The sequence below is a fragment of the Jaculus jaculus genome, chromosome 8 (genome assembly GCF_020740685.1).
Source record: "Jaculus jaculus isolate mJacJac1 chromosome 8, mJacJac1.mat.Y.cur, whole genome shotgun sequence".
NCBI classification, from domain to species: Eukaryota; Metazoa; Chordata; class Mammalia; order Rodentia; family Dipodidae; genus Jaculus; species Jaculus jaculus.
Genome location: NC_059109.1, coordinates 3,201,203 through 3,218,529, shown reverse-complemented (window position 1 = coordinate 3,218,529; position 17,327 = coordinate 3,201,203). Strand labels below are relative to the sequence as shown.

At 52.8% G+C, this 17,327-nt stretch overlaps 1 protein-coding gene across 5 annotated transcripts in view; it reads left to right on the top strand.

The window, feature by feature from the left end:
• Window positions 1-1,528, top strand: part of Grm4 (glutamate metabotropic receptor 4) — a 102,465-nt gene extending 100,937 nt beyond the window's left edge. For all 5 annotated transcript variants that reach the window (XM_045157662.1, XM_045157663.1, XM_045157664.1 and 2 more), the window contains exon 11: window positions 612-1,528. In XM_045157662.1, coding sequence (XP_045013597.1) covers window positions 612-661 — 50 coding nt within the window. In that variant the 3' untranslated portion in view covers window positions 662-1,528. The remainder of the gene's footprint in view (window positions 1-611) is intronic.
• The last annotated feature ends 15,799 nt before the right edge of the window (window positions 1,529-17,327 follow it).

Here is a 17,327-nt window from a genome sequence, read left to right as displayed (position 1 = left end):
AGAGATTGCACAGTGCTTAATGCACCTCCTGCATGAGGGCCTGAGACCGCCAGAGTCCGAATCTCCAGATCACATGTAACAGCTGGGCGTGGCCACGTGTGCCTGTCGTCCCGGTCCCAGATGGGAGAATGTCAGAGCCCGTGAGCTCCGGAATCAGCGAGAGACTCTGGTTCCAAACAACACTGGATGGGGGGACACAAGATATTCTCTAGTCACCAGCCATTGTAGGCTAGTGCCCCCTGCTGCATTAGAGCTTTTGGGGCACCACAGCCCCCCTCTACACACACACACACACACACACACACACACACACACACACACACACACGCGCGCAGAAAAAGGAAAAAAGACAAAAGAATTCTTTTAAGGTGTGGAGCTGGGAGGTGGTGGGGAGCACTTCAAGGGTGTGGAGTTGGGGGGCGGTATTAAAAATGAAGTGACTTCAGTGACACGGTGGGGGGTAGCTGGGTGGGGGACAGTCAGCACATCATTGGGGGTGCTTCTGTCTGAACCTAGGCTGGGTACTGTGACGGGCTCCTACGCCAGGCGGCCCTGCCAGGAAGTGCTGTTAGCAGCAGGCCTGACTCGCGACTCTGGTTCTCTCCCTCCAGCGCTGGCCACGAAACAGACCTATGTCACCTATAGCAACCATGCAATCTAGCAGGGCTACCCGAGCCGAGCAGTGGAAGAGCCTCTGAGGACGGTGCACTGGACCAGGGCCACGCCCGTGGGCCCAGCTGATGTCCTGCCTGCCCGTGGGTACCCACGGATTGTGGCTTGGTGCTGAGAACAGTAGAGCCCCCCCCCCCCCCCGGCTGTCACCGCGGAGGAAGTCAGGGTGGGGTGGCAGGAGGAAGCCGAGGGGCCAGGCAGCTCGAGACCAGCACGGAGGCCTGAGTCCTGGACAGCTGTCCCACAGGCCTCCGCGTACAGGGGCTCAGTCGCGAGAGCCCAGCACTGGCTTCCTCCCCTCCTTGTGCCTCTGCCTGTCCTGTGGGTGACCTCAGCGGGTCCTCACCCTGTGGCCGTGCCCTCGTCTCTCTGCATGTCTTGTCTGTTTGGGTTCTGCACTTCTGTGTCTTCTTTCTGCTCCTGCCTTCGCTCGCTCTGCCCCTCCGGCTCCCTCTGGGCCCCACCCAGGTCACTTTTGTCCTGCGCTTTTCTTTCCTGTCCTTGACTTCATTTTTACCAGCCTCCCCCCTCCCTTCCACTCCATCAAATCATCCATGTTGCAAAAGAGAGAAAAAAAAAAAAAAGAGGAAAAAAATCAAAACACAAAAACAAAGCCCAAACAAATCTCGAGTGTTTTGCGAAGTGCCGCATCCTCCTGGTGGCCTCTGTGTGTCCCCGTGGCCCGCAACCTGCTCGCCTGCCCGTCTGCCGTGTGTCCTGCCCGCCTGCCCGCGTGCCCCTCCTGCTGAACACGGAGTTCAGTGCCTGGGTGTTTGGTGGAGGCCGTTGATGACGATGTGTAGCATGGTTGTTTTTTACCAAGAACATTTCTAATAAAGATAAACTCATGGTTTTGCACGTGGCCTCCACATCACTGAGGGTCACATGCCCAGCTGCAGCCGGTGGCCTGGGGTCACAGGGGAGGAGGGGCTGCACGATGGTCTGTGGCGGCTTTGGACAGGGAAGACCAGTGTCCCAGGTGAGGGCCAGGGACACTGAAGAACATTCCAGAAATCAACACCAAATCAAGGGGCGTGTTCTGCCCATAACATTTCTGTCACTGCTCTGCCCCTGTAGCAAACTTCTCCTTCCAGCTAGGAGTCTCGAGCCTCTTGTCCTGCTTATCCAAGTGCCAACTTGCCCTCTGAGGGAGGCTTGTAATCACTGACCCTAGCACCCTGGCGCTGTGGGAGTGGGGCTCCCTGAAGTCCATCTAGCTGTCCCAGCAGTCCCCTAAGAGGCTCCTGGAGGTAGGCACCCATTTCATAAGGATGCCCATCCCAGGCTGGCTGCAGGAAGGGAGGGTGCTGTGGCAGGGGCCTGCCTGGGGAAAGCTGCAGGGCCCAGGCTGCCCACATGGTTCCCTCCCACCCCTGCTGCTGACGATGCGTGGCGAACCCCGGGTCCCTGCGTGAGGAGGAAGGCAGGGACCGAGTGTGGGAACGGAGACAAGACCACCGCATGGTGGGGGTCTGCTGTGCTCAGTCTCCTCTTGGGTCTGTGCCCAGCACTCAGTGTGTGCTCAGCAAACACCTGTGTAAAGGATGGAGCGAGGAGGGGTGTCTCCCACTGGCCGTCTTGTGGGATGGCTCCAAGACCCTTCTGAATAGATTCTGCTCAGCCCTCAGACCCGGGCCAGCAAGAGTAGGCAGACAGGTCAGTGTGTGTCAGTGTGTGTGTGTGTGTGTGTGGGGGGGTGTGATTGGACCAGAAGGGGTGTGGCCAGTCCCCCTTGGGGCTTTCCTACCACACCTCTGTGTGCCTGGCATCTTTCCCCTTGAAGTGACTGCGGTGCTCAGCCCAGAACTTGCCCAGCGCTTCTTTACCAGGAATGGGGTCACTATCTAGGTCCCAGGTGGAATTTCCTCCCTAAGGGAAGCTCTGTCACTCTGCTCCCCTCAGCACTCAGAACGGGGTAGTGGGAAGTTAAGGGGGTCCATGGTAGTGGTGCTTCCCCATCAGTAGGGAGAGCAAGCCTCACCCTCAGGGAACTTTTGGCTTGCGCTAAGTAGGACAGGGTGTCCTCTGCACTCCTGAAGCTGGGATGTAGGTGCAAAGAATAGTGGGGGCTCCATGACCTGAGGTGGGCGGGAGGGACCTGCACATCAGGTGTGAGCCAGGTGTAAGCAGGGAAGATGGTGGGGGCCCAGCAGTGCCCGCTCCGATGATGACAGGGGAGGGTAATCTGAGGCTCCTCCTGGGACAGCTGGCTGCTCCCGTCCTGAATTATTTTTGCACGTGTGTATGTGTGTGGTGTTCACATATGTGTGGGCACGTGCACACGCGTGTGTGTGCTGGGGGCAGAAGTGATGTTAGGTGTTTTCAATCTCTGTCTTTTTGGCATGTTTGTATGTCTGTGTGTGTGAGTATGTGTACATCCTGTGTGCACGTGTGCAGAGGACACTGTCACTTCACACTACTTCCCCCGACACCTTGTTTCCTGTTAGGCTGGCTGACCGGGGAGCCCCAGCAACCTTCTGCCTCCCTGCACCTCAGCGCCGGGGTCACAGGCATGTGTGGCGCTGTCTGTCATTTTATGTGGGTGTTGGTGACTAGGCTCAGGTCCTCATGCTCTGGCAGCGAGAGCTCTTACTGAGCCGCCTCCCTGGCCCGTCCACCTTACTTCCTGAGACAGGATCCCTCACAGGACCTGAAGCGCTCCAGCACCACGAGAACGGCAGTCAGCGAGCCCCGAGCCTCCCGTCTCCTGCTCCGCAGCGCTGGGGTCACAGCGCACAGCTGCACCTGGCTTCCATGCGAGCGCTGAGGGTCTACATTCAGGTCCTCACGCTTGCCCGGTAAGCACTTTACCAACTGAGCCGTTTCCTGAACTGTATTACTGTAATTATTACCATATATATATATATATATATATATATAATTTTAATTTCTTTTTTAAGACTTATTTTTATTTATTTATTTGAGAGACAGAGAGCCAGAGAGAGGGAGAGAGAATGGGTGCACCAGGGCCTCTAGCCACTGGAAATGAACTCTAGACACTGTGCCCCTTGTGCATCAGGCTTATGTGAGTCCTGGGGAATTGAACTGAGGTCCTTTGGTTTTGCCTGCAAACGCCTAACCGCTAAGCCATCTCTCCAGCCCTGTAGTTATTACTATTAAGACGATTGTTCCCTGTACTGGGGTGCAGAGAATCTTGGGTCTCATGTATGCTAAGCTTGTGCTCCACCTCCAAACTACATTTTCTGCTCTCTCCTTTCTTAAAAAAATTTAAAAGTATTTTATTTTTATTTATTTATTTGGGAGAGAGACAGAGAGAGGCTGAGAATGGGTGCAGTGGGGCCTCCAGTCGCTGCAAATGAACTCCAGATGCATGCACCACCTTGTGCGTTTGGCTTATGTGGGTCTTGGGAATTCAACCTGGGTACTTTGGCTTTGCAGGCAAGTGCCTTAATGGTTAATCCATCTCGCCAGCCTACTTTTTAAATTTTGAGAAGGGGCCAGGTTTGGTGGCACTGGGGAGGCAGAGGTAGGAGGACTGCTGTGAGTTTGAAGCCAGCCTGAGACATTTAGTGAATTCTAGGTCAGCCTGGGATAGAGCGAGACCCTACCTCAAAATAACCAAACAAAAATTTTGGGGGGTCTGGAGAGATGGCTTGAGGTAATTGCCTATGAAGCCTAAGGATCCATGTTCGATTCTCCAGGTCCCACGTAAGCCAGATGTACATGACGGCACATACATCTGGAGTTTGTTTGAAGTGAATTGAGGCCTTGGTGCACCCATTCTCTCTCTAATAAATAAATAAAAAATAAAATATTTTTAAAAATTAAAAAATTTTTTGAGACAGTCTCACTACTTGCTCAGTCAGGCCTTGGACTTTCTGTTCTTCCTCCCATGGGAGGCCTGCGCTTCCAGATCCTCTCTTCCTGTTACCCTCAGTCCATGTGGGACACCGTGACAAAAGGGACATTACCCCGGGTGTTCAGGGTTTTACACTTCAGCGAGACTGGAGAGACAGGCGGGAGCGATCTGCTCTGTCATCCAGGCAGGCTCAGTTCCCCCTCCTCGACCTTGAGGGAGCCAAGGAGCAGCGGCCCAGTGCCCTTTCTGACCTGGGGCAGGTGTTGCTGCCCCCCCCCCCCCCCCCCCCCCCCCCCGCCGCCCCAGTGTGCCTGGGAGGCTGGCAGAGGGTGGAGCGTCTGGTGTGGGTCAGGCCTCAGAACTGGAGGAGAGGGGGCAGCACGGCCCACTTTAGGGCTTACCTGCAGATGGCTGCTCACCCCAGGAGCCCAGGGCTCCAGGCCCTTTGCACGCCTCCCAGGACTCTGGAGGCCAGCTGAACTCCGAGGGGCCTCCGGCCAGGGACTGGTCCTTGTTCTAATTCCCGTGCTCTGCCCTCCTGTGTGTCTCTGGTCCTGGAGTCATGGGGACTCGGAACCCATGGGGTCCCCGGGCAGTAGTATGCCATTAGACCCTGTCGCTGCTTCTGTCCCCAGGCCGCCAAGGGGCTTAGGAAGCCCAAGGAGAGGTACGGTCTGCAGGATGCTGGGTGGCCCCTGCTCCCCGGGTGGAGGATGGGCCATGGGCTCTCTTCCGATCCTCTGACCCAGGCTCCATGGCGCTCTCCTTCCAGCCCCTCAGTCTAGGTGCCCACTGAGCTCTCAGGAGAAACTGAGGCCTCTCCCCGGCTCCTGTACTGCCTTGTAGTCCCGAGGACCCAGTCCTGGCCCTCTGAGCCTCATTTCTCTGGGCTCCCCCAGACAGCACAGGACTGAATGGCACACACGCCAGGAACTCACTGTAGTTGGCAAAAGTAGCAATTAGCATCTAATGAGACTTCTTGCTTTATTTTTAGGCAACCTCTCAGGCCCTGCCTGTGGAACCCAGCCCGCCATTGCTCGCTCATAATTAAAGCATGTCATCATAATTTGCCTTTTTTTCCCTGGTAAAGCCCGTAATTATGTTTTTCTTGTAAGTGAGGGAAGAAGGGCAGGAAGAGGAAACAAAGAGAAGGTGGGGTTGGGGCAGGAAAGAGGCCTGGCTCCCTCAGCCTGGGGCCTTTCCGCCTCGAGGCCCAGCTGCCTCCTGGGACCCACTTAACTTCCGGGGTCTCCTCCAGGGCTGCCCAAGCTTCTCCTTGTGGCTTTCCTTAGGGTAGAGCCAGAGCCTGATGATTCTTGGGTGGGAGAGATTCTTGGGTGGGAGTTCCTCCCACGTTCTCCTTCTGCATGTGCTATAAAATTCATAATGAAAAGTATAATGTATTGTATTGCTTCTTGGCCTTTTGGCTAAGATCAAATATAAAAAGCTGAATGAAACTCTACTCCCAGAAAGGGGTCTGCTGCTGCCCCCGTGGCTCTCTTCCCTCTAACTATGGCCACGGGCTGTCTGTGCAGCATCTCCATCATTCGTTGGCACAGGTGAGTGGGGTGGGCGCTCCTTCCTGGAGCCTCTAACTATTCTCCCAGCCCCAAACATCTTCCTACTTGCCAACTTCGGTGGTCCACACCCCAAGGCAGGTTCACCCGAAACACACCAACGACCTCCCAACCCTGTTGGACTCCTATCCCAGCCAGTATCTGGGCGGTAAGGAATGGAGGCAGGTGTTTTACAAAGGGTCCCAAGCAGCTGTCCCCGAAGGCTGTCTGAATCCCACCTCAGCCCAGATGTCAGGTTAGACGCGTCCCTCCCAGCAGATGCCAGATTCTAACCCCCAGGCCGGGGAATCCACAGCCTGGCACGTGGTGGGCACGCAATGAATGTTGGTGGAATGAATGGACCCCAGCCGCCAGCAACCGCTCCGCCCAGTCTCTGTGACAACCCATTGGGAACTTTTCTTCACTTACCCCAAGGGCGCCCCTTGGAGGCCTGGGGAGACGGGGTACATCAGTTCTGTCTGTCCCCCAACTCCCGCCCAGCGTGAGAGCCACGTTGCGGGAAACCTCGGTTCCAGGGGAGGCCCAGGAATTCCGCTGTGCGCTCTTGGACAAGTTGCCCCCCTCCGGATCTCCCCTCATCCTTCGGAGAGGAGTGGGGCGCCGGGCTCTCGGCAGCCCGCATTCCCCGTACAGAAAAGGGGAGGAAACCGCAGAGAAGAGTCTAGTGGGGCCCGTTACTATGGCAACTGTGCCCAGGATCAGGGCGGGGGAGGGGCTGGGCATGCAAATCAGACCCTTCCTTCAGCTTCCGGGCTCTGCGCTGGAACAGGAAGAGGGGCTGCTAATGTGCCGCCCAGGCTGGTTCTGAAGTTGGCAATCCTCCTGCATGGGTCTCCCATGGGCCGGGATTGCAGGCCTGCGCCACCATATGGGGCTCTGAACTTCACCTTCTGCGACTGTGAAATAGAGCCCAATGAGCACGGGAAGAGATTAAAAAAATATTTTTTGTTTATTTTTATTTATTTATTTGAGAGCGACAGACATAGAGAGAAAGACACATAGAGGGAAAGAGAGAGAATGGGTGCGCCAGGGCTTCCAGCCACTGCAAACGAACTCCAGACACGTGCGCCCCCTTGTGCATCTGGCTAACGTGGGTCCTGGGGAATCGAGCCTCGAACCAGGGTCCTTAGGCTTCACAGGCAAGCGCTTAACCGCTAAGCCATCTCTCCAGCCCACGGGGAAAGATTTTGACACCCCATCCCTGGGGAAGGTGGTGTGCTCCCCGAGGGCTCCCTCCTCTGCAGCTCTGGCGGTGTCCCCTCTCCTCCTCAGGGGCAGAGGCGCCGTGGGCTCCAGGCCTGCGTCCCTACTCCTTCCTCCACTGCAAAAGTTCCCAGACCTCCCATTTAAACCATGGCCTTGGTGCTGGGCGACGGTTCATTCCAGGCCGCTCTGGATTTCCCAGCCTGCCTTGCTGAGTCACATGATGGTGCTGGACCATTACTGCGCAGAGATGACGCTGAGGGCTCGGGAGGAGGCTAGGTGTGCCTCCTGATGTGTGTCCTCCTTGGAAGTCCCACCCGGAGGATGACACCTATGAGGGAGGCCACCAATTTGTGACTAACTTTCTGTGAATAAGAAATCAGCTTCATGCTGGGCTGGAGAGATGGCTTAGCGGTTAAGCGCTTGCCTGTGAAGCCTAAGGACCCCAGTTCGAGGCTCGGTTCCCCAGGTCCCACGTTAGCCAGATGCACAAGGGGGCGCACGCGTCTGGAGGTCGTTTGCAGAGGCTGGAAGCCCTGGCACGCCCATTCTCTCTCTCTCCCTCTGTCTTTCTCTCTCTGTCTGTCGCTCTCAAATAAATAAATAAATTAATTAAAAAAAAAAAAAAAGAAATCAACTTCATGCTAAAATGCTGTGACCTCAGAGGCTGTTACTAAGTGACAGCGTTTCCTACTGTAATCAACATACACCTGATAAGTGCCCAAGTCATGCACGGTGCCAGCATCCTGGGCACTGCACTGGCCACTTGTCCACAGTGGAGCCCATCATCTCCCTTAGGTGCACCTTCCCCTGCTCCAGGCTCCGCTCCTGGATAATCACGGGACACGAGTAGAAATTCACCCCACCTGAGCCCCTCCCAGGACCACTTGACCCCATGGCTCTGCCCGCTCCTCGCGCACCCACATCACCTTCCCCGTTCATTCCCTGCACGCTGCCCCCGCCACTGTGGACAGCCTCCAGCTCCCTGGCCAGCTGCCAGACTTTAAGGCCCCAGTTTTCCCATGATGCACCTAGCTTCAGAGTGGCTTTGCTTCCAAAGAGTGTCCTTTCCACTGCCCTCATTGCCCAAGTCCCTTTGTATGATGTGTCTCTTTCTCCTGGCCACATTCCTTGCTGGTTTGGGACAAGCCAGTGATGGGCTGTGGGGCAGCCAACCTCACGTTGCTTGTGCTTGGTTGAGAGAGAAAGAGAGAGTGAGCATGGGCAAACAGGGCCTCCTGCCACGGAAGTGAATTCCAGACTCGTGTGTCGTTTGAGTGTCTGGCTTTACCTGGGTAGTGGGGAATGGAAACAGGGCTGTCAGGCTTCACAAGCAAGTGTCTTTAACTGCTGAGCCATCTCTCCAGCCCAGTCTTGAACTCTTGCTCCTCATGCCTACACCTCCCCCTCCAAGTGCTGGGATTCCAGGATAATTTCACCACACCAGATTTCTGTGGTGTTGGGAATTGAACCCAGGACTTCTTCGTGCATACTCGGTAAGCACTCTACCCCCTGAGCCGCGCCCCAGCCCCACATATAGTCACCATTATACTTGTAAGCCAGAGGAGAACATTGGGTATCTTCCTCTTCTCCCTCATCCATGTGCTTCCTGACGTGATCTCCGCTGCCACTGGCTTTACAGATGTGAGTGGCCACGCCCAGCAGGAGTGGTTATTTCTCTAAAAATATTTCAGTGTCATCCTTATTTCCACTCCTCTAGAGACTTAATTTTTTTTAATTTTTGTATTTATTTGAGATAGAGTGAGTTTGGGTATGCCAGGGCCTCTTGCCAATGCAAAGAAACCCCATATGCATGCCCCACTTTGTGCATCTGGCTTTATGTGGGTTCTGGGAAGTCAAGCCCAGGTGAACAGGCTTTGCAAGCAAGTGCCTGTAACTGCTGAGCCATCTCTTCAGCCTGAGAGTTTGTACACGTACATCAGCCCAAAAGGCTCTCCTCCACCTGTATGACACCTTCTTTCCATGTTTGGTTTTGTATTCTTTTCTCCTCTCCTCCCCTCCCCTCTCCTTCCTTCACTCTCCCACTCCCCTCCACTCTCTTCTCTTTTCTCTGTTCTCTCCCAATCTGTCAGGCAGGGTCTCGGATAACTCAGGCTACCTTTGGCTTTGCTATGTAGCCAAGGATAGCTTTGAACTCCTGACCCTCTTGCCTCTACCTTCTGAGTACTATGGTGACAGACATATGCCACCAATGCCTGGCATTGTTTTTTGTCATTTCACTGGCTGACCTTAACCTTACTATTTAATCTCCACCACCCAATCTGCCTTTAATCATATCCAATGAACTGAAACAACCTCAGTGTTGTGGCTCCCATCCTTAGGAGCTTGGTTGGGTCTTTTGAATGTCTTCCACATCTCTAGTTAAGTGCTGGTGTTCCTCCCTGGAGCCTATAAATACATGGAGTCCGGTGCTCATAGATGTTCGGACATCCTTGGCTCCTAACTGCCATCTGGCCACTTCCTGACTGGTTTCCCGGATGATTGCTGCTCACGGCCACACCTTCCCCTGCTCCGTTCTCTGTTCCAGTTGTGCTGGCTGCCAGGCCTTGCAGACCTTGCTTCCTGGGGCGCTAGGTATTTTTGTCTACAAAGCTCTGGGCTGTGGCTGGGATGTGGTCAGATGCTTTCCCAGTCCCCTCGCAGCTCTGCAACAGAAGAGGAGTATTTCATCCAGGGCCCACAGACCCAGTAGGGAGGGCTTGCGCCCGCTCTCGCTGCTGTCTGGGAGCTCAAATGGTCCTTAGGGGCTCTGAGGATTGTTGAGCCAGAAGCCCTGGGCCTCTTGGGGGTTTCTCCGTGTGATTTCCCTTCTCTGGCCTCTATCCCATGACCCCACAGGCCTCGTGGCCTCCCTGGACTCCAGCTGGGTCCCCTTGGCCTGGATTGCCCCTGAGCATGCTGCAAGCACTGTGGGCTCGGCACATTTGTCCTCTTCTTGTGAGGACCCTGGAGTCTGAGTCTTAGGAGCCGTGGCTTCTTATCTTCAATCCCCCTTCCTCCTTTTTCCAGTCATTGAAGGAAGGCAGTCTCCCCTGGCCCCTTGCCCCTTGCCCCTTGTGACCACAGGGCTCCGCTGTTAAAACTTACTCTCTCCAGATTGGAATTAGGAGGTGGGCCCCCCTTTATCAAATGCTTAGGGTTAGATGTGGCTGGAGGTCTGAGCCCTTGGGCATGGAATTGGTAGCCTCCTGAGGGTCCCAGGGGAGCTGCTTGCCTCTGCTCTGTGCCACATATGGGAGGCCCCAGCAGAAGTCAGTGTCCACACCCGAAAGAAGGTGAACCCCAGCTGCACTGCACTGTGCACGGTCCAGCCTCCAGAGTGGGGGAAATACCTTTCTGTTGATTATAGGCTGCCGGTCCCCGGAAATGTGCCGCAGCAGCCGGAACCGACTAAGCCACTCCTGTGACCCCACTGCAGCTGGAAGTGGGCATGGGTCCTTCCCATGCTAAGACAGAGCTGCCCAGCCTCAGCCCCTGCCCTGCACAGCTGAGCTTTCTGACTGCCCTTAGCCGGATACCCAGAGCCTCTCCTCATTGTGAGGCTCTCTTCTAAGCTTTTCAGGCACTGCAGTTTTGAATCTTTACAACTGTGTGAGGGAAGTCCTCTTTTTGTTCCCATTTTACAAATGGAGACATTCCATAAAGCTCAGGGAGGTTAAGTAACTTGCTCCATACAGCCAGGAGGTGGTGGAGATGGCAGCTGAACCCAGCTGTGTAGTGCCAGTCCCAGCCTCGGCTTCTGCCCCTCCCTCCTCTTCAAGACCCTCCCCATGGCTCTTGCCACTATACCACTCTGACCACCCCTGTGGATGGAGAGAAGGGTGGATGGGTGGGTGGATGGCACATCAGTGACTTTCTTGTCATTGGGACAAAGTACCAGACCATAATCAGTGTGTGGAAGGAAAGGGTTTACCTTGGCTCACAGTTCCTGGGGGGAGTGGCCATAGCATGGCAGAGACATCATGGCAGGAGCAGACGGCTGGTGACACATCATCACATCAGCATAAAGGAAGTGGAGAGGGAACAGCAGGGCCTCTGGACTGTAAAACCTCAAGGCCCGCCCCACCCGATTTCCTCTAGCAATGCTTCCCCATCACCTTCCCGAACAGCGACATCAGCTGGGCACTGAGGGCCTCGCTTACTGGTCCCTGGGCTGTTTCTCGTGTTGTAGGGAACTACGCATCTGCAAACCACTTATGCCAGGAGCTCCCCCTGTGTAGGTGTCAGACACACCTACCGACCTTGCCAAATGTCTCCTAGGGGAAGAAGCTGTTGGTGTGGAGAAACCCGCCCAGAGCTTGGTTGTTAAGGGAGGCAGTTGTGATTATGAGCGTCATTAAAAACCAGAGGGCTGGGGCTGGAGAGGTGGCTTAGCGGTTAAGGCGTTTGCCAGAAAAGCCAAAGGATCCTGGTTTGACTCTCCAGTACCCATGCAAGCCAGATGTACAAAGGGGCGCAGGCATCTGGAGTTCATTTGCAGTGGCTGGAGGCCCTGGCACACCCATTCTCTCTCATTCACTCTCTCTTTCTCTGTCAAATAAATAAATAAATAAAATATACTTAAAGAAAAAAAAATAGGGCTGGAGAGATGGCTTAGTGGTTAAGCGCTTGCCTGTGAAGCCTAAGGACCCCGGTTCGAGGCTCGGTTCCCCAGGTCCCACATTAGCCAGATGCACAAGGGGGCGCACGCGTCTGGAGTTCGTTTGCAGTGGCTGGAAGCCCTGGCGCGCCCATGCTCTCTCTCCCTCTGTCTTTCTCTCTGTGTCACTCTCAAATAAATAAATAAATAGACAAAAAAATTTAAAAAAATACAGAGGGCTGGAGAGATGACTTAGTGGTTAAAGTGCTTGCCTGCAAAGCCAAAGGACCCAGGTTCTATTCCCCAGGACCCACGTAAGCCAGATACACAAGCTGGTGCATATCTGGAGTTTGTTTGCAGTGGCTAGAGTCCCTGAGTGTCCATCCTCTCTCTGTTTCTTTCTCTCCCAAATAAATAAATAAATAAACAAATAGATAAATAAATCAGAGAATTGGAGAGATGGCTTAGTAGTTAAGGACCCGGTTTGAGTTCGTTTGCAGTGGCTAGAGGTCCTGGTGTGCCCATTCTCTCTCTCTCCCCTCTCAAATAAATAAATAAATAAATAAATATATAAATAAATAAATAAAATATAGAAACAAACAAGAACAGCTGGGTGTGGTGGTGCATACCTGTAGTCCCAGTACTCAGGAGGTGGAAGCAGCAGGATCAGAAATTCCAGGTCAGCGTAGGCTAGCTATAAGAGAGCACCTTTTAAAAAGCAAGCATGAGCCGGGCGTGGTGGCGCACGCCTTTAATATCCCAGTGCTCGGGAGGCAGAGGTAGGAGGATTGCCAAGAGTTCGAGGCCACCCTGAGACTGCGTAGTGAATTCCAGGTCAGCCTGAGCCAGAGTGAGACCCTACCTCGAAAAACCAAAAAAAAAAAAAAAAAAAAAAAAAAAGAAAAAGCAAGCATCAGAGACAAAACCAAAGAGGAATATCAAAGGGTTATACTTTCTGTGAAAGGACAGAGGCAAAACAAAACAAAATCCACCAAAACCCAGTGAGTGGCAAAGACAGTGCTAGGCACACTCACTTGCCTGGCTTGTGCCCTGGGAGGCTGAGCCAGGGAGACTTCTCCGACTCTGATCTGAGCCAGCTGCGCAGGCTGGGCCCGTTTGCATCGCCCACCTCTGTGTTCCAAGCGGTGGGATCAGCACTGTGTGGTGTGTCACCTGCTCCCCTGGCTCCAGAAATGAAAGTGAGTTCCTGGGAGGAGGTCACATCCCGACTTCTGAGCCGAGCTCCCAGGAAGCTTGAGTTTACAAAGCAAAGTCACAGAGCAGAGGAGGAAAACATCGTGAGTGAGTCAGCGAAAAGAACCTATGGCAGAGCTAGACCTCTAAGGCAAGATAGTGAAGCTTCTCCGTGCAGGGCGGGAATTGCGGCTCATGCCTGGACTCCCAGCACTTGGGAGGCTGAGAAGGGGGTTTGAGTGTATGAGGCCAACCTGGGCTACAAGGGGGTTCCATGCAAGCCTGGGCTATATAGCTAGACCCTGTCTCAAGAAAGAGAGAGGAGTGAATTAATTTCCAAGTCCAGACTATATTCATAGTCACTTAAAACGGCACATTTAAGGCTGGAGAGATGGCTCAGCACTTAAGGAGCTCACCTGCAAAGCTTAGTAACCTGGGTTTGATTCCCCAGTCGCCACGTAAAGCTAGATGCACAAAGTAGTGCATGCATCTGGAGGTCATTTGAGTTGGCCAGAGACCCTGGCATGCCCATTTTCTCTGTCGCTCTTCCCTCCCTCTCTTTTCCTCTGCTTGCAAATAAATAAAAAATATTTATTTATTTGAGAGATACAGAAATAGGCAGATAGAGAGAATGGGTGTGCCAGGGCCTTTAGCCATTGCAAACAAACTCCAGATGCATGCACCCCCTTGTGAACCTGGCTTATGTGGGTCCTGGGGAGTCGAACCTAGGTCCTTTGGCTTTGCAGGCAAGCACCTCAACCACTAAACCATCTCTCCCGTCCAATAAAAATATATTTGAGGGCTGGAGAGATGGCTTAGCGGTTAAGCGCTTGCCTGTGAAGCCTAAGAACCCTGGTTCGAGGCTCGGTTCCCCAGGTCCCACGTTAGCCAGATGCACAAGGGGGCGCACGCGTCTGGAGTTCGTTTGCAGAGGCTGGAAGCCCTGGCGCGCCCATTCTCTCTGTCCCTCTATCTGTCTTTCTGTGTCTGTCGCTCTCAAATAAATAAATTAAAAAAAAAATTAAAAAAATATATTTGAAAATAGCATATTTTAAATGCCAGCTCCTGGAAACAGGGACACTATAAGGAAAACTTGGTGTACTAGTTACCTTCCTGTGGCTGTGACAAAATACCCAACCAAAGGCAACTTAAGGAAGGGAGGAAGAGTTAATTTTGGCTCAGGGTCTGAGGGTACAGTCCACCATGGTGGCAAAGGCGTGGCTACAGGGGTGTGCAGCAGCTGGTCACAGCGCTCAGTCAGGAAGCAGAGAGTGGCGCTGGCGCCCAGCTTGCTGTTCCTGTCTGGTCAGCGCTGGACCCCAGCCCTCGGGACGACGGGGCCGCCCACAGTCAGGATGCGTCTTTGTTCCTGTTCACCCTCTCTGGAAACGCCCTCCTGGGACAAGCCCAAAGCGTTGTCTCCTAGGTGATCCTCAATCCCATCAAGTTACAATCAATATTAACCGTCACAGTAGGCAAATAGGAAAATGGGCCAATCGACTCAGAAATGAAAATAATAATGTTGAAATCTAAAAAGCGACTAAAGGGCTAGACAGCATATTAGACACAGTTCAAGGGACAGTTGGTGAACTGGAAAATAGATCTGAAGAAATCATTAGTGGTGACGTGGCCCACAGAGAAAAGCAGGAACAACAAGAACAAAAAGATGCAAGACAAAGAATGTTCATCTGTAAATTCCAAGGAGAGTGGAAGAAATTCGGAGGTGCAACGCCCAGAGGCAGGATTTTCAGAGATAGTAAAGAGGACAAATACCGGGAGCAACGACAGACTTTAGGGCAGGCCTGGTGTGGGGCGCCCGCCTCTAATCCCAGCTCTCAGGAGGCAGAGGTAGGAGGGTCGCCTTGAGTTTGAGGACAGCCTGAGACTCCATAGTGAATTCCAGATCAGCCTGGGCTAGAGTGAGACCCTACCTTGAAAAACCAAATAAAATAAAATAAGTAGAGGGGGTGGGCATGGCAGAGGTAGGAGGATCACTGTGAGTTCAAAGCCAACCTGAGACTCCATAGTGAATTCCAGGTCAGCCTGGGATAGAGCGAGACCCTACCTTGAAAAACAAAAACAAAACAAAACAACAACAAAAAATACCAATTCATAGGAAAGTAAAATAAAAAGGGACCCAAAGATAAAAACTGCAGAAACATGGGCTGGAGAGATGGCTTAGCAGTTAAAGCGTTTGCCTGCGAAGCCTAAGAATCCATGTTCGACTCTCCAGGTCCCATATAAGCCAGATGCACAAGGTGATGCAAGCGTGCAAAGTCACACATACATGTGAGGTGGCTCACGCGTCTTCAATTTGATTGCAGTGGCTGGAGGCCCTCACATGCCAATTCTCTCTCATTAAAAATTGACAAAAAAACAAACAAACAAAAACCAACTGCAGAAACTCAAGAAGGCTATCTTAAAAGCAGCTTGGGGCTGGGGCGATGGCTCAGCGGTTAAAGACACTTACTTGCTTGCAAAGCCTATTGGGCCAGATTCAATTCCCAACCCACCCATGTAAAGCCAAGTGTACAAAGTGGCACATGCAACAGGAATTTGTTTGCAATGGCCTGAAGTGAGGCCCTGGTGCATCCATACTCACTCACTCTCTCTGCTCGCAAATAAATGAAAGTTTTGTTTTTTTTTTTAAAGCAGCTTGGGCCAAGCATGGTGGCTCAGGGCTTTAATATCAGCACTTGGGAGTTCAAGGCCACCCTGAGACTACATAGTGAATTCTAGGTCAGCCTGGGCTACAGTGGGACCCTACCTCGAAACCGCCCCCCCCCCCGTTCCTACCCCTCCCCAAAAGCAGGTTGGTCAGAAAATTCAGGTAAGTCCCAAAAGACCATTTGTAATCCCAGCATTTGGGAGGTGGAGGCAGAAGGTTCAGGACTAAAGGCCAGCCTTGGTTATATAGTGAATTTAAGGCCAGCCTAGGCTATATAAGACCATGTCTCAAATAATCACAAAAGAAAAAAAAGAAAAAGGAGAAAAGGTCATAAAAATAGGCATATGAAGACTATTTCTCTCTTTGTCTTTAATTTTTTTTTTTTTTTTTGAGGTAGTGTCTCACTGTAGCCCAGGCTCACCTGGAATTCACTATGTGGTCTCAAGATGGCTTTGAACTCACAATGATCCTCCTACCTCTGCCTCCCGAGTGCTGGGATTAAAGGCGTGCGCCACCATGCCTGGAAATTTCTTAATTTTATTAAACTATGAAGAGAAAAAGAAAAGGAAAGAAACAAAACAAAAAGAAAAATAAAGGAGTGAAATGATAAGTGACCCAGGATGGGTCTGTAGGACACAAGAACTGTCCTCAAGATGTCCAGAAACCACACGAGAGGGGACCTAGGGAGAGATGTCAGGCTAGGCCAGCATAAGCAGATGGGCCTGGGCGTGAGGTCAGCCCAGGCTACTTTGTTTGACTCAAACAGAACAGAACAAAGCAGGACATCTCTAAAATAGGTCTCAGTGTTCCCTGAGCCAGGCCTGGTGGCTTCACAGACAGGCGACCTGGAAGCACGCTCGGGCTCACTCATCATGAGTGCGCTGTTAGCAACGTGGGTGAACACTCTTGTGTCTTTCCGCAATGTCAGAATTTATTGCATAATAAATTCACAAACTATGGAGGTTTGCAATGACAGCAATTTCAGAAAAATATTTGTGGGGCTGGAAAGATGGCTCAGCAATTAAGGTGCTTGCTTGCATACTCTAATAACTTGAGTTCGATTCCCGAGGACCCACGTAAACCCAGATGCACAAGGTCCCGATGCACATGTGTTTAGAGTTTGTGTGCAGTGGCTGGAAGCATGCCCATTCTCTCTCTCTGCCTGCAAATAAATAACAAGTAAAAAGTTAAATATATATGTGGGGCTGGAGAAATGGCTTAGCTGCGGAGGAGTTTGCCTGTGAAGCCTAAGGACTCACGTTCAACTCTCCAGGTCTCACGTAAGGGCACACGCATAGTGACGCAGGCACACGAGGTCACACGTGCACATAGGGGCACACGCATAGTGACGCAGGCACACGAGGTCACACGTGCACGTAAGGGCACAAGCATAGTGACGCAGGCACACGAGTTCAGACGTGCACGTAAGGGCACACGCATAGTGACGCAGGGACACGAGGTCACACGAACAGTAAGGGCACAGGCATAGTGACGCGGGCACACGAGTTCACACGTGCACGTAAGGTCACACGCATAGTGACGCGGGCACACGAGTTCAGACGTGCACGTAAGGGCACACGCATAGTGACGCAG